This window comes from Erythrolamprus reginae, chromosome 7 (assembly GCF_031021105.1).
Source record: "Erythrolamprus reginae isolate rEryReg1 chromosome 7, rEryReg1.hap1, whole genome shotgun sequence".
In the NCBI taxonomy this organism is placed as follows: Eukaryota; Metazoa; Chordata; class Lepidosauria; order Squamata; family Dipsadidae; genus Erythrolamprus; species Erythrolamprus reginae.
This window is the reverse complement of record NC_091956.1, coordinates 5,655,562-5,676,032: the sequence shown is the minus strand read 5'-3', so window position 1 is coordinate 5,676,032 and position 20,471 is coordinate 5,655,562. Positions and strand designations below refer to the sequence as shown.

The window sequence follows — 20,471 nt, the reverse complement described above, 5'->3', positions numbered from 1 at the left end:
CGGGTTCGGGCTTGGCATGCCGAGCACCACAAAATTCGGTACGGACCCGAATTGCGCGGGTTCGGTTCGCCCAACACTAATCATCAGTAATAGAAGGGAGTGGGGTTTGCAGATAGGAGGAGAAGGAGGAGTAGTGGAGGAAAAGGGAAGGAGAGGAAGAAGAGAGGAGGAAGACTATGGAGAAAAGGAGGAGGAAGAGGAGGAGGAGGAGTGGAGAAAAAAAGGGAGGAGTTTAGACATTTCATTACCATACTAATCAGTACTAGAAGGCAGTGGGGTTTGCCCTCTGCAGAGCAAGGCATTAGTATATAAACATAGAGCAAACCTCACTCCCTTCTAGCGTTGATGACGCTACCTACTATGGTTTGCCCTCTGCAGAGCAAGGCATTAGTATATAAACATAGAGCAAACCTCACTCCCTTCTAGCGTTGATGACGCTACCTACTATGGTAATAAAACATCTGCAAAAAATCCACCAAAGCTCAGAGAGAAGCCAGAGAGGAGCGATTTTAAGAGATCAGAGTTGAGAACAAGGCAAGGCCTTCAAAAGCCTCCCTTCTGTCATTTTGCAAGGGTGGAGCTCAAATAAAAAGCTAATCCAAAGTCTATATTTGGCCGCAGTGCTTTCTCTAACAACCCCACTCAGCAAGCTGTCAAAATATCACAGAACAAACAGTTCCGAAAACATGTCTGCCACAGCAGAAGAATCTGTCAGATTTGCAGAGGGAGGGAGAGAGAGAAGGAGGGAGGGGCTCTCGCTGTTTTCTCTCCATCTGGATAAAAATTCAAAAGAAATGTGCAATCCCAGGATGTTATTCCTTGCTGTTCTGTTGCAAAAAAGAGAGAAAAGATTGGTCTTGATTTTTCTGGCTGTTCAGGAATACAGTGGGTTCTTGCTGATCCATCAAGCTTTAAGGAGAGTAGACTGTATTTTAATAGTAATAGTAATAGTAATATGGTAGTAATAGTAATAATAATAATAATAATAATAATAATAATAATAATAATAATAATAATAATAATAATAATAATAAAAGCATTGATGGAGGTCATGTAACTCAATGTCGTATGGACAGTTGGCGGAACAAAGCATTGCATGGCCAGTTTTTGGAGAAGATTGAAGGCAAAGTGGATAAAGAAAAGACCTGGTCATGGCTTACAAGTGGAACACTCAAAAAGGAGACAGAAGGACTAATACTGGTGGCACAAGAACAGGCCATTAGAACAAATACTGAAAAAACAACAGATGATCCAAAGTGCAGACTCTGTAAAGAAACAGATGAAACAATCGATCACATACTCAGCTGCTGCAAAAAGATCGCACAGACTGACTACAAGCATAGACATGATGCTGTGGCAGATGATCCACTGGAACTTGTGCCAGAACTACCATTTACCAGTGGCAAAGAACTGGTGGGATCATAAGCCCGAAAAAGTGGTCGAAAATGAGCAAGCAAAACTACTGTGGGACTTCCGACTTCAGACTGACCGAATTCTGAAGCATAACACACCAGACATTGTGATCGTGGAGAAAAAGAATGCATGGATTATCGACATCGCAATCCCAGGAGACAGCAGAATTGAGGAGAAGCAGCTAGAGAAATTAGTGAAATACGAAGATCTAAAAATCGAGCTGCAACGACTCTGGCATAAGGCAGTGAACGTGGTCCCAGTGGTACTTGGCACACTGGGTGCAGTGCCAAAGGATCTCAGCGGACATTTGAAAACCATCGGAATTGACAAAATCTCCATCTATCATTTGCAAAAGGTCGCTTTAGAATAGAATACAATAGAATAGAATTTTTATTGGCCAAGTGTGATTGGACACACAAGGAATTTGTCTTGGTGCATATGCTCTCAGCGTACATAAAATAAAATATACATTTGTCAAGAATCATGTGGTACAACATTTAATGATTGTCATAGGGGTCAAATAAGCAATGAAGAAGCAATATTAATAAAAATCTTAGGATATAAGCTACAAGTTACAGTCATACAGTCAACATGGGAGGAAATGAGTGAAAGGAATGATGAGAAAAACTAGTAGAATAGAAGTGCAGATTTAGTAGAAAGTCTGACAGTGTTGAGGGAATTATTTGTTTAGTAGAGTGATGGCGTTTAGAAAAAAACTGTTCTTGTGTCTAGTTGTCTTGGTGTGCAGTGCTCTGTAGCGACGTTTTGAGGGTAGGAGTTGAAACAATTTGTGTCCAGGATGTGAGGGGTCAGTCAATATTTTCCCCGCCCTCTTTTTGACTCGTGCAGTATACAGGTCCTCAATGGAAGGCAGGTTGGCAGCAATTGTTTTTTCTGCAGTTCTGATTCTTCTCTGAAGTCTGTGTCGATCCTGTTGGGTTGCAGCACCAAACCAGACAGTGATAGAGGTGCAGATGACAGACTCAATGATTCCTCTGTAGAACTGTATCAGCAGCTCCTTGGGCAGTTTGAGCTTCCTGAGATGGCGCAGAAAGAACATTCTTTCTTGTGCTTTTTTGATGATGTTTTTGATGTTAGGTGACCATTTTAGGTCTTGAGATATGATAGAACCTAGAAATTTGAAGGTCTCTACTGTTGATACTGTGTTGTCTAGTACTGTGAGAGGTGGAAGGGTGGAAGGGTTTCTCTTAAAGTCTACCACCATTTCTACGGTTTTGAGTGTGTTCAGTTCTAGATTGTTCTGGTCACACCACAAGGATAGTTGTTCAACTTTACTGGGATCGGCAAACATAATTCGCCGCTACATCACACAGTTCTAGGTGCTTGGGAAGCACCTGACTGGTGATGAAATAGGAAATCCAGCATAGTGATCTCATTTGCTGTGTTGTGTTGACAACAACAACAACAACAACAACAACAACAATAATAATAATAATAATAATAATAATAATAATAATAATAATTCATTTGGCCCTTTGTCTCTCGCCTCTGCAACGCATTATTTTTCCTGATAATTCAGGGGAATGAGTTTTGTCCTATTCTTCTTCTTTTTTTCCTTTTCCTGCAGTCACCTTGAAAAATCATCTCATGATTAAATATGGATCTAATTCAACTCGGTAGACTACTGGCTTTGTTAATATCATTTTTCTATGTCACTACGATGCCACAGCAGGAGTGGAGGAGGGGGGAGAAAGATATGTTAAGAGAGGTTTTCGGCACAATAGTTATTGTATTCATATTTGGCCTGTTTCTTATTCAAGTAAGAGAAATTGCGAAAGTATAAGACAATTAAACCGCTCCGGTTTAAGATATTGTTGAGCTACCGTAATAAAGACGAATGACTGTTTCGCTTTTATCGTCCCTTGCGGGATATAAATAAAACCCATTCCATTCATTCCACAAATTTATGAAGAACTATGTGAATATTACTTAGCTTTTATCAGAGGTGAGCCGAATTAAATTTGTAGGTAGGTGTTTTGGCCAAATCCAATAAGTAAAATTTCCTGGCATGGATCTAAAGAGGTGTTAACAAAGAGCGACAGAAGGAAGAAAGGGAAACAACGATGATATAGCATTCTACTACGCCCTGGTCCGGCCACACCTGGAGTGCTGTATTCAGTTCTGGCCACCACACTTCAAAAGAGACATTGAAACTCTGGAGAAGGTGCAAGAAAGAGCAACCAAGATGATTAAGGGATTGGAAACCAAGACTTGCGAAGAGAGACTGAGGGAACTGGGCATGGATAGACATTGGGAAGAAGAATCTGAACTCCAAATACGAACTGAATAATCAAATTATCACAGATAATCCCCACTCGGTTAAAGACCTTGGTATATTAATAACAAAAGATTTAAGTGCCAAAGCCCACTGCAACAATATAGCCAAGAAGGCTTCAAGAGTTGTAAACCTAATCCTACGTAGCTTCTGCTCTGGCAATCTCACACTACTTACCAGAGCTTACAAAACTTTTGCCAGACCCATCCTCCAATACATCTCATCTGTTTGGAACCCATATCACATCTCAGACATTAACACCCTTGAAAATGTCCAAAGATACTTCACCAGAAGAGCCCTTCACTCCTCCACTCGAAATAGAATACCCTATGAGACTAGACTTTCAATCCTGGGCCTAGAAAGTTTAGAAGTAAGAACCAAGTTTTCAAAGCGTGGAACTCATTACCGGACTCCATAGTGTCATCCCCAAACCCCAACACTTTACCCTTAGATTATCTACGGTTGACCTATCCAGAAAAGGAGGGCCAGAGCGGACATGATAGCAGTCTACAAGTATACAAGGGGATGACACAGAGAGGAGGGGATCATTTTATTCTTCAGGGCACCAGAGGGCCGGACGAGGAACAACGGCTGGAAGCTGACCAAGGAGAGATTCAACATGGAGATAAGGAGGAACTTCCTGACGGTCAGAGCAATCAACCAATGGAACAACCTTCCAGCGGACGTTATGAACTCCAACACTCTGAACATTTTTAAGAGAAGATTGAACTGCCACTTGACTGGTGTACTATAGGGTTCCTGCTTGGGCAGGGGGTTGAACTCGATGGCCTTCATGGTCCCTTTCAACTCTAACAATAAATAAATAAAAATGATTAGGCATGTCAGAGGTTTTGCAGAATTTGCTAATATAAGGCACCCCCCGAAAATAAGGCGTAGTCAAGTTTACATACGGTACGGTGGAAAAACATACGGTACCATTCAAAGCTGTTCATAGCGGTACCGTAATAATGTGGCGTCCCCTGCTGGCCCCTTCCATCACTTTGTACCGTCCAGTACAGCAGACACAGTCTGCTTCTGTCTCACCGCCATTACAGTCTCCACTACAGTGCGTAGACTGTAGTTCCTCTGGTGGCCGGAAGCTGCAATAGTGGGAGTATACTGTTGTACCATATAAGTGCCGTCGTTTGTGTGGGTGGGTGCCATACTGACAGGTATCGTACCATGATCAGTGTACCGTACGGTACACTTTCTTTGGGGGTGTCAGCTTTTCTGCCTGTGAATTTGTCTTATTTGAGAAATGTAAGGCACCCCCCGAAAATAAGACGTAGCACAACTTTTGGAGCAAAAATTAATATAAGACAGTGTCTTATTTTCAGGGAAACATGGTTATACCCAGTTTCTGCAACCATTCTTCATGTCTTTGGTATCACTTATGAAATATTTTTATTGGAGTTCATTAATGGAGTTTCGTTTTCCTTCACAGCCATAAAGATAATTTTAAAATACACAGCTGCTTTAAAGAGGGACTTAGCTCAAGCTCTTATGTCCTTTGAAACACAGCTCTAAATACTTTTCAAAAGCAGGTACAATCTTAACAATTGGTCATTCTTGGACCATCAGTTTAAATGCTAAAAAGATTTTGCCCTGGTACATTTCTATAGTAGTGGCATCGTACAATTGGTGATGTAGTCTTGGAAGTGTACAAAACGTTGTTATTAAATTAGCACTATTTCGGTATAAGAATGAGTTGGTGTAAAAGAAAGGTTAAAATATCAGCAGTAAATAGACAATTTGCTCTTAGACATATGTGTTTTATTTGCAAGAATGCAGATGATATGTCAAGAAAGGGAAGATTCCAATAATGCAGATGGCTTGGCTCAGAAAAATATTAAAATATGAGGATAATACAGATGGCTTAATGAGAAAAAAAGATTAAAATATTTTGTAGTAATACATAATACATGATAACACATAATACAGAATATATAAAGCTCTATTAGGGGGACATAGATATAATAAATATAGATATATACATATAGATACACACACAAAAAAATTATATACAGATATATATTTTAAATGGATTTTTACTTTTTATTCCTTCTTAAGCATAATCTTTCCCAGATCTCTTTGCAAAGACAGGTCAGGTGATAGATAGATAGATAGATAGATAGATAGATAGATAGATAGATAGATAGATAGATAGATAGATAGGTGGGTGGGTGTGTGGGTGTGTGGGTGGGTGTGTGGGTGGGTGGGTGTGTGGGTGGGTGGGTGGGCGGGCGGGTGGTTGGGTGTGTGGGTGTGTGGGTGTGTGGGTGGATGGACGGATGGACGGAGGGAGGGAGGGATGGATTGATGGAGGGAGGGAGGGATGGAGGGATGGAGGGAGGGAGGGAGGGATGGAGGGATGGAGGGATGGAGGGAGGGATGGAGGGAGGGAGGGATTGATGGAGGGAGGGATGGAGGGAGGGAGGGAGGGATGGATGGAGGGATGGAGGGAGGGATGGAGGGATGAAGGGAGGGATGGAGGGAGGGAGGGATGGAGGGAGGGATGGAGGGAGGGATGGATGTATTGATGGAGGGAGGGAGGGATGGAGGGAGGGAGGGAAGGATGGATTGATGGAGGAATGGAGGGATGGAGGGAAGGAGGGATGGAGGGATAGCTAGACAGACAACAGACAGACTGATGCAATAGCAATACCACTTGGGTTTATACGCCGCTTCACAGCCCTTTCTAAGTGGTTTATAGACTCGGTACTTTGTTTTATTCATATCCCCCTGATGCCAGCATTACCAGATAGACCAGATAAGAAACACAGCCAGATAAGTTACTTCTACTTTAGAGTAAAGCTTCATTTCTGAAACTATAGTTCTCTTGCCATCACCTTCCCGGCCTGATAACTTAGACAGGATCCCTCCCCTGAGCTTCTTGCTCTATCCGCTATGCAGTTGTGGGCTATGCTTCCTCTTATCTGACTGTTCTTTAGGCGGCATCTCTTCACCTAGTCTCCAAAGGTTATTCCTAGACTTACTCATACAGTATTTGGTAGGAATGGATTTTGCAGGAAACTGAGCGCAGTTTCAAAAGCTCAACTTTATTTGCCTGTGTTCTACAGAGAATGTCAAGGGTGATGTGAAAAGATGACCACATTTGACTTCCAAGAGGGCCCGGGCCTATCAGGAACATCCATCAGTCATGGCAAAGGGAATAAAATTCATTTGTTAGGACCGCCAAGTCATCAGATGCTCGCCAGTGTAATTAATCTTCGCATAACCTCTGTACATGACACCACGTAGCAGTACAATGACAAATGGGCAGAAGATGTTGTCGACCTGGAATGTGAATCCAGGAAGACTTACAATCCTGGGCCTAGAAAGCCTGGAACTAAGACGCCTCAAACAAGATCTAAGTATTGCCCACAAGACCATATGATGCAATGTCCTGCCTGTCAGCGACTACTTCAGCTTCAACCACAAAAACACAAGAGCACGCAACAGATTTAAACTTAATATTAACCGCTCCAAACTTGACTGTAAAAAATATGACGTCAGTATTTATTTATTATTTATTTATTTATTATTTAGATTTGTATGCCGCCCCTCTCTGCAGACTCAGGGCGGCTCACAACAAAATAAAACAGTAACCGAGTTGTTGAAGTGTGGAACTCATTACCAGACTCCATAGTGTCATCCCCAAACCCCCAACACTTTACCCTTGGATTATCTACGGTTCACCTATCCAGATTCCTAAGAGGTCAGTAAGGGGCGAGTACAAGTGCACTAGAGTGCCTTCCGTCCCCTGTCCTATTGCTCTCCTATATCTCCTATACCTTTCTTCTATTCCTATATCTCTTCTTCTATTCTTTCATTGATATATTTCATTCCTATATCTTCTCTTTTATTCTTTCTTAGATATATTTTTCTATGAGTATATACTCTATAATCTTCATCATGTATTTTACTATGTGTGTGTATATATATATACCCACTAAAATTCTCATTGTGTATTGGACAAAATAAATAAATAAAAAATAAATAAAGTTTACGAAAGGCATCACTTTATTTCCTGGTGTATCTGTTCTGGAGTTTATTTATTCTAACTTCTTGTGCCCCTTTCCATAAAAATAAAATAACATTGGGCGTGAAGCTGTTCAAAGCATCGTGTTTTTACCCCCCTCCCAAATCTTTACATCTGGTAGCAAAAAAAATAAAATAACAACACATCCAGATGGCAACCAAAAATGTTTATTTACAGCAATAAAGTCAAGCTTCTAATCTAGGCGATGTTAATGATTTTAGAGATGAAAGTCATTTGTTTGACAGGTGAGACCCCAAACAAGAATCTTCTCGTTTCTGCTTATCATATATTTATACGAGAAACATTGGAGGGCAGATTGAACCACCTCATTTTGCATTTCAAGGAACTGTGCTCCTCATTTAGGATAAAAAAAATAGAAGGCTCCTTTTCAAATTAAATAGGAGGCAACAACATTTTACTCACCCTATTCTCCCATTTGGTTTTGATGGAGGTCTATTTTAAAGGCAACTAACCATTTTAATTTTAACTGGACTTTGGCTTAAAGGGTGGTTTTTATCTTTAACGCTGCATGGCCAAACAGACTTTGTTGTTTATAGAAAAGGGGTAATGTCTCCTGTACCCTCTGATATATCAAGCCATAGGTTCGCCACCATGTGTATAGATTGTCTTTGATATATGATCCCAGTGAGCTAAGGTGACCAGATTGTAACTTTGGTAAAGCAGGACACCATTGATGAAAGAGGGGGATGGAACGGGACGGACGTCTGAAAAAATTATACAGAATTTTACCTTATCATTTGTTTTCAAAGAAAGTGGCAAATGCATTTTACATTAACCTAAACAAGTATAAAGTTAATAATAATAATAATAATAATAATAATAATAATAATAATAATAATAACAACAACAACAACAACAATGCCAAGTACCACTGGGACCACTTTCACGGGCTTATGCCAGAGTCGTTGCAGCTCGATTTTTAGATCTTCGTAATTCACTAATTTCTCTAGCTGCTTCTCCTCAATTCTGCTGTCCCCTGGGATTGCGATGTCGATGATCCATACTTTCTTTTTCTCCACAATCAGGATGTCTGGTGTGTTATGCTTCAGAATTCGGTCAGTCGGAAGTCGGAAGTCCCACAGTACTTTTGCTTGCTCATTTTCGACCACTTTTTCGGGCTTATGATCCCACCAGTTCTTTGCCACTGGTAAATGGTAGTTCCGTTTATTATTATTATTATTATTATTATTATTATTATTATTGTTGTTGTTGTTGTTGTTGTTGTTGTTGTTGTTCCAAATATACCTGCTCTATTTCTGTACAACATTTTCTGATCATCGCTTATTTTTAGTAAACCATCAACTGATAGACTTTCGCCTCAACCATTTGCCTACTTTTGACCTGTTATTGTTAAGTAAAAAAAAGACTGGATCGAAAACGGTTCCTTCCCATAAACATTGTCACAAGCAATTTTCATTCCTTTTATGGAGGTGATTAAATATGTTTCCCACCCCTCAACTCCTGGCTTTTATTTTGTAAATATAGTTCTTCCGCTTTCTCTTTAACGACACCTGGGGAAAAGCGATAATTGAAAAACAAATTAAGAGGTTTACAAAAGAGAAAATGAAATTTCCTGTCATTCCACCAATATGAGCTGTACATTAATAAGGTGCAGCCACATTTTCAAACTATTATAATCACCTGGATGGAGTAATGATGGTTTAGACTCCCATTAGTAGAAGCATAAAGGGGAAATGTACGAGAAAGCAATGCTATTTTTGGGGGGAGGACGGGGGGTTTGCAGAAAACAAATCGGCTGATTTCAATCAATGCTCACGCAACCATCACTAGAACATTGTTATTATTATTCCTCAGCTGAATAAAGGAAATTCTCATCAAAATTCCAAATTTCCATAGTACAGTGATCCCTCTATTATCGCGAGGGTTCCGTTCCAAGACCCCTCGCGATAATTGATTTTTCGGGATGTAGTGGTGCGGAAGTAAAAACACCATCTGCGCATGCACGCCCCTTTTTCCATGGCCGCACGTGCACAGATGGTGGAGTTTGCGTGTGGGCGGCGGGGAAGACCCAGGGAAGGTTCCTTCGGCCGCCCAACAGCTGATCTGCTCCGCAGCGCGGCAGCAGCGAGGAGCCGAATATGGGGTTTCCCCATTGCCCAGGCAACGGGGAAACCCCATCTTCGGCTCCTCGCTGCTGCCGCGCTGCGGAGCAGATCAGCTGTTGGGCGGCCGAAGGAACCTTCCCTGGGTCTTCCCGCCGCCCAGGCAAAGGGGAAACCCCAAGATCGCTTGCCGCTTGCCCGTTCACCCGCCCGCCCGGCTGCTCGCTTGCCCATTCACCCGCCCGCCCGGCCGCTCGCTTGCCCTTTCACCCGCCCGCCCAGCCACTCCGCTTGCCCGTTCACCCGCCCGCCCAGCTGCTCGCTTGCCCGTTCACCCGCCCGCCCGGCCGCTCCGCTTGCCCATTCGCCCGCCCACCCGGCTGCTCGCTTGCCCGTTCACCCACCCGCCCGGCCGCTCCGCTTGCCCGTTCACCCGCCCACCCGGCTGCTCGCTTGCCGCTCGAGAGTAAGAGGGGGAGAGATAGAGAAAGAGAGAGAAGGAAAGAAAGAGATGAGAGAGGGAGGAAGAGAGTGTGAAAGAGGAAGAAGCAAGATAGAGAAAGAGAGAGAGAAAGAAAGATGAGAAAGGAAGGGAGTGACGTCATCGGGTGGAAAAATCGCGATATAGTGTTTCGCAAAGATCGAGATCGCGAAACTCGGGGGATCACTGTACAGTGTTCCCTCGATTTTTGCGGGTTCAAACTTCGCGAAAAGTCTATACCACGGTTTTTCAAAAATATTAATTAAAAAATACTTTGCGGGTTTTTTCCCTATACCACGGTTTTTCCCACTCGATAATGTCATATGTCATCGCCAAACTTTCATCCGCCTTTAATAAATATTTTTTTAATAAACTTTAATAAAGAAACATGGTGAGTAATAATCTAAATGGTTGCTAAGGGAATGGGAAATTGTAATTTAGGGGTTTAAAGTGTTAAGGGAAGGCTCGTGATACTGTTCATAGCCAAAAATAGTGTATTTACTTCCGCATCTCTACTTCACGGAAATTCGACTCGCGGGCGGTCTCGGAACGCATCCCCCGCGAAAATCGAGGGAACACTGTATTCCAAATTTTCTTCTCCAATCACATGTACAGAAAAAAAGATACAATTAATTTTAAATTAATTTACATTACTGTATCATTTTTTCAGTTTTGGTATCATTATCATTATCATTATCATTATCATTATCATTATCATTATCATTATCATTATCATTATCATTATCATTATCATTATCATTATCATTATCATTATCATTATCATTATTATATAAAGCAAGTAGGATGCTTGGCTGAATAGCTAGAGGTATAACAAGCAGGAAGAGGGAGATTATGATCCCGCTATATAGAGCGCTGGTGAGACCACATTTGGAAGACTGTGTTCAATTCTGGAGACCTCACCTACAAAAAGATATTGACAAAATTGAACGCGTCCAAAGACGGGCTACAAGAATGGTGGAAGGTCTTAAGCATAAAACGTATCAGGAAAGACTTCATGAACTCCATCTGTAGAGTCTGGAGGACAGAAGGAAAAGGGGGGACATGATCGAAACATTTAAATATGTTCAAGGGTTAAATAAGGTCCAGGAGGGAAGTGTTTTTAATAGGAAAGTGAACACAAGAAAAAGGGGACACAATTAAGTTAGTTGGGGGAAAGATCAAAAGCAACATGAGAAAATATTATTTGATTGAAAGAGTAGTAAATCCTTGGAACAAACTTCCAGCAGACGTGGTAGATAAATCTACAGTAACTGAATTTAAACATGCCTGGGATAAACATATGTCCATCCTAAGATAAAATACAGAAAATAGTATAAGGGCAGATTAGATGGACCATGAGGTCTTTTTCTGCCGTCAGATTTCTATGTTTCTATTCTCTTTAATGAAAAGAAGCTGCATACAAAGAAAATTTGTATAAAATGTATTATAGGTGGCACCCTCTACCAGCAAGACTGGCGCAAATGTATCCTACACTTAAACCAAATTGCTGGAGATGTAACGAAAAAGCAGGGACCTATTTTCATATATGGTGGACATGCCCGCACATCAAGAAATTTTGGAATAAAATACAAAGTTGGCTAAAGGAATTGACAAAACTATAAATTAATTTTTAAAAAACCGAAGCGTTTTTGTTAGGCATCATTGATCAAAAGATGGGGAAAAAAACCAATATTGTATAACATTTCACATATTAACGGCAGCCAGAGTTACAATTGCACAATACTGGAAATAAAGATAATTACCAGATGTTTACATATTAATAAAGAAAATTATGGATTTTGCAGAAGCAGACATGTTGACATTTAAAATAAACAATAAAAAAGATTCTGAGTATTATAAAATTTGGGGGGAGTTGGTTCCAGTGGGCCGGAGCCACCACAGAGAAGGCTCTTCCCCTGATCGGCAACCAATGCAGACTGCGGAGTGTTGGAGTAACATGGGCATACCTAGGGAAGCCCATGATAACTCTCGCAGCTGCATTCTGCACGATCTGAAGTTTCCGAACACTCTTCAAAGGTAGCCCCACGTAGAGAGCGTTACAGTAGTCGAGCCTCGAGGTGATGAGGGCATGAGTGACTGTGAGCAGTGACTCCCGGTCCAGGTAGGGCCGCAACTGGTGCACCAGGCGAACTTAGGCAAACGCCCCCCTCACCACAGCTACACAATTACATCAGTCAATACTCACAATACATATACAATATTCTAAGCCTCTCTCGATACATTAAACAATACTATAAGCTTTACTTACAAAATACATTAAACCTTCATTTGAACACACAGAAAGAGAGAGAGAGAGAGAGACAGACAGACAGACAGACAGACAGAGAGACACACAGAGAGAGATGCTTCTGGCTCCCTCTTATGGCTAACTGCAACACTAGCTCTTAAAGCTATAGCATTACAATTCATTTAAACATACGTTGATAGTTTGTTTATGTATTTATTTATTTGGTTGAATTTCTATGCCACCCTTCTCCTCAGACTCAGCCAAACCCAACGAGTTGTGTACATACTGTAGTACTAACAATGAGATGTGATTTTCTCGGTGACGACCATATCTCAACAAATGTAGAGTCACCTACAGGACATCGGAAGGCTTTCTCTTCTTAAACGTTCCATTCAGCATCAACTCTTTGTCCATCTCAGAAATCATATGAAACATTGATATACACTTTCCATTTTGACGGGTTTAATTATTTTAGTCATTACCATGTGTTCTGTCTGGGTTTTCCCAGACCTCAACACCAACTGAAAAAACAGCCAGACACTCTGGTAAAAGCCAAAAGTATTTTATAGCTGGAAAAAATAAGCACAAAGGAAAACCTGTCTTCACAACAGACAGGCTATAATACGTTACAGCAGGGTCCTGATGTCCAGTCAATACCATAAGCTTCTTGCTGGTACACACCCCCAAGGTTTCAATAGTCCAAGGCACAAACCAGGATTGTAAGCCACCAAAGTTCACAGACAGGTCTCATGAATCTCCAAGATAAAACTCCACAAGCCAGGAAGGGTGGGTCCGCCTTTTATCCTTTCCCAAGAGCACCACACCCAAACCCAGCTGTGACCTCTAATGCTGGAAATACTTAGCCAATTGAGTCCGTCTCTGATTAGCTCTCCTTTGTCGCATATCTATGATGTCTTGAGCATTTTCCCCCTAAGGAATCCAGGCTGCTTGCTGGGGAGAGCTCCCCCTGGTGGGACTCTGGCTGTCCTTCTTCTCCAGCCTGGGATTCCTCTTCCTCGTCAGTCTGCACCTCCTGTTCCTCAGCCTCTCCCTCTGAGCTGGAAACCGACAGAAGGTCAGCCATTCCCGGAGGGGTCCCAGACTGAACCACAACACCATGTAACTAGTGTTCATCTCCTTTTGTAAAAATGCCACTTTACCTGGCTGTTATTTATGTTCTATCATATAGTAAACAATTAACAGTGATAATTAAGAATTAGGAACAAGCATTCTTGCTGTCATGGATAATATAAGGAGCCAAACATTGGACATTGTCTGAAATGGCTCTGCTGCTCTTGCAGGGGCTTCATTAGCAGCCTAGGTAACAACACCGGTGCATGGGAGAAGGGAGTTTCTTGGTTGTCTGTATGTGACAGGTTATACAAGCATCCTTGATTGGGTTAGAACCAAATAAACAAGGAAAGGGGACCAGATAAACAAGAAAGAAAGATCAAAGGTTTTTTTTAAAAGGTTTCTTTGTTTCCTCTTCAGGAAACAAAGAAAAAGGGAGGGAGGGAGGGAGGAAGAAGAAAGACAAAATGAGAGAGGAAGGGAGGAAGAGAAGGGAGAAAAAGAGGAAAGAGAAAGAGATAATGAGTGTGTGTAAGAGAGAGAGAAAGGAAGGAAGGGAAAGAAGAAAGAAAGAAAGAAAGAAAGAAAGAAAAAGAAAGAAAGAAAAAGAAAAGAAGGAAGGAAGGAAGGAAGAGACAGACATAATGGAAGGAAGGAAAGAAGAGGGGAAGGAAGGGAGAGGAAAGGAGGAAGAGAAGGGAAGAAGAGGAAGAAAGAGAAAGAAAAAGAGAGAAAAATGTATGTGTGTGTGTATGAGAGAGAGGGAGAGAGAGAGAAAGTAAGGAAGGAAAGAAAGAAAAGAAAGAAAAGGAAGGAAGGAAGGAAGAAAAAGAAAGGAAGGAAGGAAGGAAGGAAGAGACAGACATAATGGAAGGAAGGAAAGAAGAGAGGAAGGGAGAGGAAAGGAGGAAGAGAAGGGAGAAAGGGAAGAAAGAGAAAGAGAAAATGTATGTGTGTCTGTGTATGAGAGAGAGGGAGAGAGGGAGAAAGGAAGGAAGGAAAGAAAAAAAGGAAGGAAGGAAGGAAGGCAAGAAGGAAGGAAGGCAAGAAGGAAGGAAGGCAAGAAGGAAGGAAGGCAAGAAGGAAGGAAGGCAAGAAGGAAGGAAGGCAAGAAGGAAGGAAGGCAAGAAGGAAGGAAGGCAAGAAGGAAGGAAGGCAAGAAGGAAGGAAGGAAGGAAGGAAGGAAGGGACACAACTGTCATTTTCTTTTATGAGAAAAATATTTTTAACCTTATTAAACTGCTATCGATTGCCACGTTCCATCCTATTTTGAAGATCTGGTTCAAAAGCAATCTGTTAAAATTTCACTTTAGTTACATGCAGAAGTCCAAAATTATATTCCCATTTTTTAAACAAGAACAGCAACACCACAGTAATACATTCAACCCAGGATTTCAAGTACAGAGACATTTAAAATGTGTTGTTTTGTCTGACGCAGGCATCATTTATCCAATCTTCTTGAAACCTCAAGGATGCCAATCATTCACTGTTTCATTGGCGACATACCGAAAACAAAATCTGACTGTATCTTACATTGAAAACAAGCTGAAGTTTATTGGACATCACTTTGCTTTGAGTTGCCTCTAAAATGGGTGTTCTTTGTTGAATATCACTGGCATGTGGAGGGGATAATATTTCTTGGCTGGCAAATTTATTTATTTGTTTGTTTGTTTGTTTGTTTGTTTGTTTGTTTGTTTATCTATCTATCTATCTATCTATCTATCTATCTATCTATCTATCTATCTATCTATCTATCTATCTATCTATCTATTAGATTTGTATGCCGCCCCTCTCCAAAGACTCAGGGCAGCTAACAACAATGAAAAGACAATGAAAACAAATCTAATATTAAAAAATAATCTAAAAAATCCCAATTTAAAGAACCACTCATCCATACAAGCTTACCATGAAAATTGAAATTTCAATTCCCCCATGCCTGACGACAGAGGTGGGTTTTAAGGAGCTTGCGAAAGGCAAGGAGGGTGGGGGCAACTCTGATATCTGGGGGGAGCTGGTTCCAGAGGGTCGGGGCCGCCACAGAGAAGGCTCTTCCCCTGGGTCCCACCAAACGACATTGCTTAGTCGCTGGGACCCGGAGAAGGCCAACTCTGTGGGACCAAACTGGTCGCTGGGATTTGTGCGGCAGAAGGCGGTCCCTGAGATAATCTGGTCCGGTGCCATGAAGGGCTTTATAGGTCATAACCAACACTTTGAATTGTGACCGGAAACTGATCGGCAACCAATGCAGACTGCGGAGTGTTGGTGTAACATGGGCATACCTAGGGAAGCCCATGATTGCTCTCGCAGCTGCATTCTGCACGATCTGAATTTGAACTGTTAATGGTCTGGGAAGCAGAAGACAGAATTAGCTACTGCTGAAACTGACATGAACTTTATCAGTTGCCATCCTGTTTTGAAACAACTTCCACACAAAATGTGGGTTGTTTTTATCACCATTGGTTTTCTTGCAAATTGGCAGAGATTGGTCAAAGCGGCCACTTGAGTTATTGGAGGTAAAGATCCTACATCCATCCATCCTATATCCATCCTAAGATAAAAATACAAAAAATAGTACAAGGGCAGACTAGATGGATCATGAAGTCTTTTTCTGCCATCAGTCTTCTATGTTTCTATGTTTCTAAGATGCAATAACCATTGGGGAATTTTTTTTTCTTTTTTCTGAAAACCAAAATGAATAAATCTTCTAATTAACGAACTGTGATTGGAGACGAAAAAGATTAGAAATAACATTACTAGAAGTATAAAGAGAAAGTGGGGAGGTAAGAAGAAGCTTTATCCACTTCAGTGATTTTAGGAGCTGCGGTCTTGCGATCCGCTCTAACAATTCGTTTTAGAGTCCGACCGGTCTCTGTCAGACAAGTTCGACTTTCGACCAGACCTGTGCTTGGCTGAGGACATTTTCCCTTCTCTTTCAAAAACAGTCATGACTTTTGAGACATGACCTCTCGAAACGCCAAACATTCGGGCACTTTCTGTTACACGACCACCTGCCATTCGAGCACCAACAATTTTATTATTGATTGATTGATTGATTTTGTCCAATACACAATGAGGGTTTTAGTGGGTATACACATAGTAAAATACATGATGAAGGTTATAGAGGATATACTCATAGTAAAATATATCTAAGAAAGAAGAAAAGAGATATTTGGCCTCTTTGAAAGTCTGAGAGGTCTGCCATTTCTAGAAGGTTATAACCCATTTCCTTAAATTTCTGTAAAAAAATAAAGGTAGTTTAAAAAAACATATCAAATAACAGAATTCTTTTAAAAAGCGCCTGCCATTTGAGCACCAACAATTTGGCCTCTTTGAAAGTCTGAGAGGTCAGTAAGGAACTCATTACTGGACTCTATAGTGTCATCCCCAAACCCCCAACACTTTACCCTTAGATTATCTACGGTTGACCTCTCCAGATTCCTAACAGGTCAGTAAGGGGCGAGTACAAGTGCACTAGAGTGCCTTCCGTCCCCTGTCCTATTGCTCTCCTATATCTCCTATACCTTTCTTCTATTCCTATATCTCTTCTTCTATTCTTTCATTGATATGTTCTATTACTATATCTTCTTTTCTATTCTTTCTTAGATATATTTTACTATGAGTATCTCCTCTATAACCTTCATTATGTATTTTACTATGTGTATATAGATATATACCCACTAAAACCCTCATTGTGTATCAGACAAAATAAATAAATAAATAAAATAAAATAACCAATTTCCTTAAATTTCTGTTTTAAAAAAAGGTAGTTTAAAAAAACACATCAAATAACAGAATTTTTTTAAAAATTAAAAATATCAAGTTTTGATTGATTTGAACATGTTCAAACGTTATGATGCCAAAAAGTCAAGGGACCGCCTTCTGCTGCACGAATCCCAGCGACCAGTTAGGTCCCACAGATTGGGTCTTCTCAGGTTCCCGTCAACTAAACAATGTCGCTTGGCGGGACCCAGGGGAAGAGCCTTCTCTATGGCGGCCCCGGCCCTCTGGAACCAACTCCCCCCAGAGTTTAGAATTGCCCCCACCCTCCTTGCCTTTTGTAAGCTGCTTAAAACCCACCTCTGCCACCAGGTATGGGGGAATTGAGATGCTTTTTCCCCCTAGGCCTTTACAATTTTATGCATGGTATGTCTGTATGTATGTTTGGTTTTTAATAATGGGTTTTTAACTGTTTTTAGTATTGGATTATTGTTATATGCTGTTTTATTACTGTTGTTAGCGCAAGCAAGCAAGCAAGCAAGCAAGCAAATAAATAAACAAACAAACAAACAAACAAACAAACAAACAAACAAACAAACAAACAAACAAACAAGTGTTTCCATTTGTTTGTCCACCCCCTGTACTAAACAACTGGGCCAAGGAAGGCTGCAGGACAGAGCAAAACTCACATAGAAACTGTCTCGCTTACCAATGGAAATGTCGGCTTCAGTTGCAGCCATAAGTTGAGGACGGCCCGTATTCAGGGAACAGAAGAAGGAAGCTCAGGAAGTAGCCAAATTTTCTCCTTTTTTTTTTTTAACCAACCGTTCAGCAATGCGAAAAGGGATGCACTTCACGTATCGATTCAAAATCCCATTTCTCTGTTTTATAGCTTCATCATCAATATTCTGCCCATGCCGGTTGGTAGTCTTAGAAATCATTTCACGTCGTCTGTCCTCGATCCATTTATTCAGAAGAAAGCCCCATTAATGGGATTTATTTCTCAGGAAGTACACTTATGATAGATTATTTCTTTTAATTGGATTTTTTCGCCGTGCCTTGTTTGTTTTCACAGCTGTCCTTCCTGACATGTTGTGTGTGTTTTTTTTTAACTTCAACACAATGCTTAACAAAGAAAGGAAAAAGGAGGAGGAGAAAGAGGTGGTGGTGGAGGAAGAAGGGGGAGTAAGAAGGAGGGAGGAGGAAGATGAACAAAGAGGAAGAGGAAGAAAAAGAAAGGAGGAGAAGGAGGAGGAAGAAGAAAAGGAGGAATAAGGAAAAGGAAGAGGAGGAGGAAAAAGAGGAGGAGGAAGAAGGAAGAGGAGGAGGAGGAAGGAGGAGGAAAAAGAGGAAATGGAAAAAGAGGAGGAGGAGGAAGAAGAAAAGGAGGAATAAGGAAAAGGAAGAGGAGGAGGAAGAAAAAGAGGAGGAGGAAGAAAAAGAGGAGGAGGAAGAAGGAAGAGGAGGAGGAGGAAGGAGGAGGAAGAAGAAGAGGAGGAAGAAAGAAGAGGAGGGGGAGAAAGGAGGAGGAAGAAGAGGAGGAGGAAGAAGGAAGAGGAGGAGGAGGAAGGAGGAGGAAAAAGAGGAAATGGAAGTGGAAGAAGAGGAGGAGGAAGAAGAAGAAAAGGAGGAAGAAGGAAAAGGAAGAGGAGCAGGAAGAAAAAGAGGAGGAGGAAGAAAAAGAGGAGGAGGAAGAAGGAGGAAGAAGAAGAGGAGGAAGAAAGAAGAGGAGGAAGAAAGAAGAGGAGGGGGAGAAAGGAGGAGGAAGAAGAGGAGGAGGAAGAAGGAAGAGGAGGAGGAGGAAGGAGGAGGAAAAAGAGGAAATGGAAGTGGAAGAAGAGGAGGAGGAAGAAGAAGAAAAGGAGGAATAAGGAAAAGGAAGAGGAGGAGGAAGAAAAAGAGGAGGAGGAAGAAAAAGAGGAGGAGGAAGAAGGAAGAGGAGGAAGAAAGAAGAGGAGGGGGAGAAAGGAGGAGGAAGAAGAGGAGGAGGAAGAAAAAGAGGAGGAGGAAGAAGAAGAGGAGGAAGAAAGAAGAGGAGGGGGAGAAAGGAGGAGGAAGAAGAGGAGGAGGAAGAAGGAAGAGGAGGAGGAAGGAGGAGGAGGAAAAAGAGGAAATGGAAGTGGAAGAAGAGGAGGAGGAAGAAGAAGAAAAGGAGGAAGAAGGAAAAGGAAGAGGAGCAGGAAGAAAAAGAGGAGCAGGAAGAAGGAAGAGGAGGAGGAGAAAGAAAAAGAAAAAGAGGAAGTGGAAGTGGAAGAAGAGGAGGAGGAGAAGGAGGAAGAAAAGGATGGGTGAACAGTGTGGTAAGGCAGTAAGAAAAGCAAGTCGAATGCTTGGCTGCATAGCTAGAGGTATAACAAGCAGGAAGAGGGAGATTGTGATCCCATATTTGGAATACTGTGTTCAGTTCTGGAGACCTCACCTACAAAAAGATATGGATAAAATCGAACGGGTCCAAAGACGGGCTACAAGAATGGTGGAAGGTCTTAAGCATGAAACGTATCAGGAAAGACTTCATGGACTTCTTCTGTAGAGTCTGGAGGACAGATGGGAAAAGGGGGGACATGATCAAAACATTTCAATATGTTCAAGGGTTAAATAAGGTCCAGGTGGGAAGTGTTTTTAATAGGAAAGTGAACCCAAGAACAAGGGGACTCAATCTGAAGTTAATTGGGGGAAAGATCAGAAGCAACGTGAGAAAATATTATTGCACTGGAATAGTAGTAGATCCTTGGAACAAACTTCCAGCAGACGTGGTTGGTAAATCCACAGCCACTGAATTTAAACATGCCTGGGATAAACATAGATCCATCCTAAGATAAAATACAGGAAATAGTATAAGGGCAGACTAGATGGACCAGGAGGTCTTTTTCTGCCGTCAATCTTCTAGGTTTCTAGGTTTCTAAGGAAAAAAGTTTTGACTGTTCTGGAGTCTTTCTACAACATTCATAGTCTTGACGGAATCTCAACCGTGTAAAACAACGGTGCCTACAGACAACCCTTCACGCAGCTCATCCTACTAAGACATCTCTTCCTTCCACTTTGCAATTCTCTTAAACGTACTTGGAGACATCCGTTCACGGCGATGTGACATGGAGAATTTTCATTGCTCAATAAATATT

General features: G+C 41.5%; 1 protein-coding gene across 1 annotated transcript in view; it reads right to left on the bottom strand.

Annotated features, from left to right (window-relative positions):
* The window catches only part of LOC139170023 (NADH-ubiquinone oxidoreductase chain 5-like), a gene marked incomplete at its 3' end in the record, with an annotated part of 41,350 nt that overhangs the window by 560 nt on the left and 20,319 nt on the right, over positions 1-20,471 (bottom strand). Inside the window, exons 4-5 of the mRNA XM_070756725.1 lie at positions 12,595-12,676; positions 5,829-5,888 (exon numbers count right to left, since the gene is read on the bottom strand). Of these exons, the coding sequence (XP_070612826.1) occupies positions 5,829-5,888; positions 12,595-12,676 (142 nt within the window). The remainder of the gene's footprint in view (positions 1-5,828; positions 5,889-12,594; positions 12,677-20,471) is intronic.